The sequence below is a fragment of the Antedon mediterranea genome, chromosome 10, assembly GCF_964355755.1.
Source record: "Antedon mediterranea chromosome 10, ecAntMedi1.1, whole genome shotgun sequence".
Lineage (NCBI taxonomy): Eukaryota > Metazoa > Echinodermata > Crinoidea > Comatulida > Antedonidae > Antedon > Antedon mediterranea.
In genome coordinates, this window is record NC_092679.1 from 20,283,316 (window position 1) to 20,291,345 (window position 8,030).

Here is an 8,030-nt window from a genome sequence, read left to right on the forward strand (position 1 = left end):
CCAACTGTGCACAAGCTTGCATGTTTCAGTCCATCACATGGGTGGGGGGCTGCAGGATACAGTCCAACAGTCGTACAAAACGTACTACAGTCGTACAAAACAAGAAATAAGGCCATGGCCTAACTTGGCTTGGAGTCATTGGTCAACTAGGTCTACTTGACCTGGCTTGGCTAGCCTACTATTTTAGGCCTAGGCTTAGTCTAACTAGCTAGAGTAGGGCTAGCCTAGCTAGGCTAGGCCTAAAAAATCGGACAGAAAATGTGGAGTTATTTACCTGTATTTCACTAATACAAATCTAACAAGCAATTATAGTCAACAAAATATTGATAATAAGTGACAAAGTATCATTTTAAAGTTAATATTGTGCCTTAAAAGGGGTTATTTGATTGTCAATTGGCTGTGTTTACAAAGGGCTGTCACATACGGGATGCTGACTGGAAGAAAGAGCATGCTGCAGGGATGACAGCACATGTTTTTCCACTGTATTGCATTTTTTTTCTAATATAATAATGCGTATAGGTTATACTGTAGATATTAAAAAACCTTAGGCCTACTTAATATGAATGAATGCGCTGCTTGCACAGCATTTATTGTCAAATATATAAAATATTTAAAATGTGAAGTTTGTACACAGACAAGGCTCTTAAAATTATAAAAAACATCAAAAAACACGATAATGAAAAAACACATCAAAAGAATAATATAATTCCTGTACGATGTTTTCTAATTTAATTATACAAAAATAAAACAAGTTTTAACAAAATGTCCATGTCAAAGGAGAAAATAAATTGTTAAACGTATTGCAATTAAACTCCAGTCGTTCTGACGGTTTGACAGGCTCGTCCATTGTACTAAATAGGTAACATACCTTTTTCTTACAATTTTCAAAGTTAATAATTGCTCTATTGTTAGTCAACTGAAACTGTTGTTAGTTGATATAATTAATGTTATTCTGTTACTATTTGCAGCATTTTTTTTAAAGTACCAGTTTATGTGTAATTGTTTATTTCATTCTGTAAAACTGGTTAATTAAGCAAGATTAGCTGATAAGAACGAAATGAACTAATATTAAATAGGCCAAAACCCCCCAACACATTTCTGTTTATAAGGGAATTATACTAAATGGACAAAAAATGAATAAAATATAAAGTAGTATACCCAATGGACGGGCACCTTGATAAATTAAGTGCATACATGTTCTATAAATGGATATATAATGTGTATATGAAACGTCATTTATATCCTGGATTTATAAAGCGCTTTATATTGTGAAATCTATATGTAAGCCCTGATAATACAGTAGAAACTGAGGGAAACCAAAATCGAAGTATGGTGATACGCCCTGGCGGTAACTCTGGAATCTCTCTGTGAAAGGCTGGATACATAACCATTACACTCGCATTCACATGGTTGTGGTGAAATTAGCTTAATCACACACAGCATTAAGACAGAATGAAAAAAGTTGTAAATATTTTCCCGAAAAATCTTATGTAGACCTAGAGGAATTTTACAGTAGGTGGAGGTATGCACTCTCGGAGTGCCGTTTAGTTGTTATTATAAAAGCCTTTTACCCACTGTTGAATACTGTAGGTTATTGTTGCTAGTTGACTATTTAAAGCTGCATTATACACGAACGAGCACTTACAAAACACAAATCATACGAAGGCCATATCGTATTGTTACATGTTTTCTTTATGTTCATGGGAAATATTTCCAATTTGTATTCAAACCGATCCATGCATGCTCTTCCGTGTTCGATATTGAATAGTTAATTTTGTACAGTAAGATAGCATGGATACCAGCTTACGTGTATTTCGACCAAATGATATCAAAATCAAGAATACTCTGGGAGGTAATGATAAATTCAATGTTTTCATTGGAATTGTAAAAGATACTGGAAAGTTAGTAGTTGTGAAGAATGTTACGATTGGCGAACATAAACGGGAGTTAGATGTATTGAAGAATCTACGACACAAAAATGTTATCCGACTGTTGGGGACTATTGAGCAAGAACTGTCCACGTCAACGGGGTTAGTGCTTGAATATGCACCCAATGGTAGCCTATATGAGTTCTTACATAAGAAGCCTAGAACTCATTTCGATTACTTAGATTGGTGCAAACAGGCCGTAAGTTCGGTCGTGTATATTCACGATAAAGAAATATCGCATAGAGATATAAAATCTAAGAATTATTTAGTGTTTGGAGCTGTTATCAAGTTAACCGATTTCGGCTTGTCAAAATTCCTAAAGGACGGTAACTCGCGAAATGTACGCGGTACGATTCTCTGGATGTCTCCTGAAGTCCTGACGGAAGCTGAAGATGTGGATTATTTTAAATCAGATATATACTCCTTAGGAGTAGTCTTATGGGAATTGTATCACCAGAGAAAACCCTACCAACAAGTAAGTATTCTAAGCGTCCTGCAACATGTCATTCACAATAAAGGTCATCCAGAAATTGATGATTCATGTGACGTACGCTTGCGTGATGTGATGCTGAATTGCTGGAATTACCAACCAGATCAAAGACCAAATGCAGAGCAGATTCTGACGTCACTTGATAACGTACCTGAAACATTGGTCAGAAGCAGTTCGAGGGAAAAAGAGAAACAAATACATAGAGTACGGATAGTATATTGCTTCTTGTATTTTAATGTTTAATTCTAGTGTACGTCAACATCTTAACAGATTTAACATGCATTCTTTTAATTTCTGCCTCATCGATAACTATAAATATTAGGCAGATCCGTATACATGAGTTTGCTCAAACTCTCTATTCTTAATAGTTCAGTGTCGTCATACATTTAGTATATGTTTAGATTTTGAAATAGGTCTAATCATTAATACCTGCAATACAGTACAATTACATCATTTTTGTAAATACATCAATATAATTTTGTAATGGTAATATGCTCATCTTTTTCCATTAATTGATGAATTTTATATTTGCAGGAAGAAGATCAGACCGCATTTCAACATTTGCTAGCAAACCTCAGCAAAGATTATGCTGGTAATAAATACCGTTGGTTAAGAATGCTTCTACATGATATTATACCAAGTGGAGATTTAGAATATAGCACTACAGGGCTTGACTTATTTAATAAACTTGTTGACATCGGAAAGATTTCAATTACTGATGTCACCCTCTTGTCAGATGTTGCTGAAACCACCGAACAGACATCGGCAAAAGATCGTATTGCCGAATATAAAAGGACTGTACAATGCAGTGAAACATTAGGAACAAAATTAACATCATATCGAAGGGCACTTTTTGAAGCCCTCATGAATGTTGGGCATGATGATTTACTTAAGGTCATTGGTTTCTATACACTTAAGCACCATGGCTTTGACAATATATGGGATGTTGTCTTTCACCTTGAGCAACAGGAACTATTAATTGATACCCAAGAAAAGTGTAAACGGTTTGCAGATCTTCTGAACAAAAAGACAGGGAGGATTTTACTAGGTAAATCTTGATAATTATAATTATACATTTCTGGTTATATATAATAATACTATTAGAATCAAATTTGGTGGAAGAATTTTTCAATTCTGAATTTACTCGAATGTTAGAATAGATGTCATAATGTAAATGTCTTCTTTTCCCACAGCTGCTTCTAAGACCCTACTAAGGTAAGAACACTTTACCAAAACGGATAAAAATAAGATAACTCGAGATTTTAACATTTTTTCGGACGTAACGAATTGATTGATTTTTCTGATAATCATTAGGCATGATGGTCTGTTAGTATAAGTTATTCACAAAATTCAGGACGATAAACATACATGTAAAGCTAGTAGCCATAATATTAGGGTTTGACAAAATGCTTGTGGCGAATGAATATGATTTGATTTCAAAAGTTTAAAGTTAATTATAATTGCCCTTTGAAACTGGGATTTAATAAATAGTATGTATTAGTTTACCAAGCCTGAAATCAACACATCATTTATTTAACAAGCTAATCGATGTCAGTGATAAAACTTTACAAATTTAGAGATGCAACCTGTATGCCTTCTCTTCAACAATCCGAAGTAACTTTACAACCTGTAACAGCTTCTTTTCTCGAACCAAATGCGAAGATAACGACTGAAACATTTGTCAGTAGTAGTGCCAGGGAGAAAAAGAAGCACTTACCAGTATACAGAGTAAGGATAGTATAAACCATCTTGCATTGTACGCTTAGTGAAGTAAAACATTTCTCAGAAGTAATGTTCTTTTAAATGAATAATGATAATAATAACTTGTTTGAAGGTTTGCATGGCGAAATCAAATGTTTGCGGTACACCACGTATATTAATTCTGAAAAGAACTGTTGAGAAAGTCTTTCTGCATTCTCACTCCTGAGGACGATCAAAGCATATTGATCGAAACGTCGAGAAACTCAACAGTTCTTTTCAGAACTACAGTAATATACGTGGTTTACCGCAAACTTTATATCAACGATAGTAGTAACAACAATAATATACTAATAATAGAAGATATCTTTATTTTTTTAGATCTATTTGTCAAAGACACTGGTTATTGTTATCGCTATTGTTATTTTGATTGCAAGCGTATATGTACAATTACAAACCACCACAGCGCCTCCTAAAAATTGGCTAGCAGAAGCGATGAAACGAATGAGGGAAAATCATCTTGAAAAAAACAAAGGAGGGACGGTAAGGCTAACATTTAGATGATTGTACTTCTGACTGGATTATTATTATTATTCATGGCGATTTCGTTCTTTGCATTGGTAATGAGTTCAGTTGGTGCCCAATAGTATAAGGCCTGTATTTAGCACCAATGTACAATTACGGCTTGTATTGCAGCTCTTCATACATTGCAATACAGCTGCGTATGTTGTTACAATTCTACTGTTACAAGTAAGCATACCAATGATTATTATTCGTTCAGGTGGTTTTTGTGAATAGTATTTAAAGTTTATTTTTAATATCACAGGTGAAAGTATACGATCGGGAATTCAGCTTTAAATCTGGCCATGAATTGTGGAAGTATTACTCGACCGCTACTGATGTTGTAACTGGGACCAAAGCGAAAGCCGGGGGATATCAGTCAATGGATGGGGCTAATCAGCACGCTGTCGAAAACCTTATCTATAAGCTCATGGCAAAAGGTTTGATAAAAAATTGAAACTGAATTTTCTATGAATTACAGATTAGACTATCTATAGATTGATTTTAGTGTAGTTCAATTGATAATATATCATAGTAACTTTGAGCTATTTAATAATACAGGTATCGTCTTATAATGGAATTTGGATGATGTCATTTTGATGTATTTTGTGTTTTAAAACTTGCTACTATAAAACATTTATACATATAATCCTAATTAAAATGTTTGATTGGGGAAGATAATCTTTTTGGAGACTAAAGCAATTTTTATATTAATTTTAAGTTTAAATGAATTATACAGTAACTAATTACTGTATCATAGGCCTTAATTTGTTTTTTCTTCGTTAAACTTTGTTTTATATGAATTATCATTTTCCTATGTAAGCTTTTCATTTCAATTATGAGTTGTATTTTGAGTCTTTTTATACCGATTAAATAAATAAAAATAAAAAGCATGGAGGAAAGAGCAATGACAATCATAAAGGGAACCTAAAAATAAACGTTTTTATACAAATTAAAAGTGATCGGAAAGGACATGTGGCTTCGTAGCCTCAGGGAGGGAAACTGACCTAACCTGACCCCCCACTTAAAAATCGTTCCCGCGCCGATGATTCGTAGTGTGCCTTGTTGAGTTTCTTTTTTAAGTATACCATGTCGTTCAAAATGTAAGTAGGCCTAACATGTTTTTCAATCAGTTATGTTGTTTTCGTGACATTATAGACATGTGTATTTTAATGTTTTAGATAAATTTGATAGTAGGCCTACAGTATTAAATTTGCAAACATTACTATATTTGAATAAATAATGAATTGGTCTCCATAAAAGTGCTCTCTAATATAAGTGCTTACAACTTTCTAAAACCACTATATGGAACTTGTATTGAAGTATTTACATCAGTATATTTTACGCGTTTTGTGACGTTTGTGTTTGGCCACGATACAGTTTATACAATATACAATGCATACACATACGATTCAATAGTGTATGTATACTATATTGTAGTTACACTAACACCATCTATTACAGTACATGGAAGGAAGTAGGACACCTACACATATTTTAGTTGAATTTTCTACGAAGTCTATATAGCCTAGGACAGGCCCGTATGCAGCATTTATAATGGGGGGTGCAAGCGAAGCGAGCAACAATGGCTGGGGGCCAGGGGGCCGCCAAGGGCCCCCAGTAATTTGCGTTATTTGACGTTCTAAAGACTGATGTAAGACTCTCTGTTGTGGCTTGGGCTAGTTGAACGATGGACACCAGAACTTAACGCTTTCATGATGAGGCCAACTCAGCAGGGGTGGCGCCAGGATCTTCCCGACGCGGGGGCTACATTCCCCGACGAGGGGGCTATGCGAGCGAAGCGAGCATCACTAGGCTGAGGGCCAGGGGCCGCCAAGGGCCCCCGGTGGGGTCCAGGGGCGAAGCCCCCGGAAGCAACGCGTTCTAGCGTCATTTGAGGTCTTTTTAATCAGATTTAGGGTAGCCATTTTTTCCATTTTTTATAATGCATAAATAAAATACTGCGTGCAAAAAAACGATGCGCGATGACTCTTTCAATCCATATTTTTCAATTTAAAAAATAAAAGTTCAAAGAAAATTTAGAAAAATAGAGTTGGAGGTCCCGGAAATTGGACTTATTATACTTCAAAACATGAAAAAAAATATATAAGTCCCTATCATGGGTTGTGACTGAGCTAAGAAATGTTTGAAAAATAGAGATGTTAGGTCCCGGAAAATGTACTTCTTGTTCTTCGAAATATGACCAGCTTTATTGTTGGGGCTGAGCTAAGAAAATGTTTAAAACTAGAGCTGCAGGTCTTCAAAAAATTGCATTTTATACTTTGGAAACATCAGGCCTAGAGGCTTAAAAAACGCAAGCGTAGACCTTTTTCATTCGGGGAAAAAAGTTTATTCCTCCCAGGTGTATGCATGCGTACCATCTGGACTTCCGAGTGGTGAGAAATTCATGACATACAGGATATTGAAAATGTAATAACTATAGCTATAATGTAATGTACAAAGACTGGGCATTTAGCTTTTCAATGCAAAGCTGATATAATCTGTTTCAAGTGTCATTTACCAGGGCATACTAGGGACAGATGTAATGTTGAAGCGCATAATGTATCATCATCTGGTTCACCTGGTGCATACATTAATAAAGTTTGGGAATCGGTTTTTAACTTTGAAAACCCAAAAAATAATAATGCTAACGATAACCACTACGGGAAAAGAGCTACGGTACAATCTGATACAGAAACACATGATGAAGTGTTTAGTATTGATGGAAGTAGTGAATCATCAGATGATGAAAATGCGCAGAAAGAAACAAGTGTGATCACTATAGAACAACACACAAACCAAAATGAGCAGGAAGATGATGACAAAGAGGAGCAGAGAGAAGAGCAGGAAGTGGACGAAAGAGAGGAGGAGGAAGTTGAAGAAGGAGAGGAAATAGAAGTACCGGGAAGAAAGTACCAGAAAGCTGAAGAAAGAGAGGAGCAGGAAGTTGGGGAAAGAGAGGAGCATGAACAGAAGAAGGTAACTGACTACTTTGAAAAAAGTATGCAAAAAAGTAAAAGTGTTAGCACAAACAAGAAAGCAGCGAGAGATCTGAAGGAACAGTCCGGAAATGAAGGCAGGATAGAAGAAAAAACAAAGAGTATTGAAAAAAGAAGTTTAAGAAAGAGAAAAAAAAACAAGTAATTTAATCTTAATAATATGTATTCTAAATATTGTAATTTCCCTAGGAAGCTCTTTACTCTAATCTTATGAATTTACATTGTATAACACTAAACGTTAGAGGAGCTAGAAATATAAATAAGCAACATAAGCTATTCCAATGGGTAAAAGATCAAAAAGCGGATATATGTCTGCTTCAGGAAACCCATCTAACAAATGAGATTATTAATAAA

The 8,030-nt window shown here is 35.1% G+C and overlaps 1 protein-coding gene across 1 annotated transcript; it reads left to right on the forward strand.

The window, feature by feature from the left end:
* The first annotated feature begins 1,791 nt into the window (after positions 1-1,791).
* LOC140061304 (uncharacterized) lies at positions 1,792-5,875 on the forward strand. Its single transcript, XM_072107813.1, has 6 exons — positions 1,792-2,622; positions 2,953-3,466; positions 3,612-3,633; positions 3,996-4,146; positions 4,498-4,659; positions 4,943-5,875. Exons 1-6 carry the CDS (start codon positions 1,792-1,794, stop codon positions 5,132-5,134), a joined length of 1,872 nt encoding a protein of 623 aa, XP_071963914.1. The 3' UTR covers positions 5,135-5,875.
* The last annotated feature ends 2,155 nt before the right edge of the window (positions 5,876-8,030 follow it).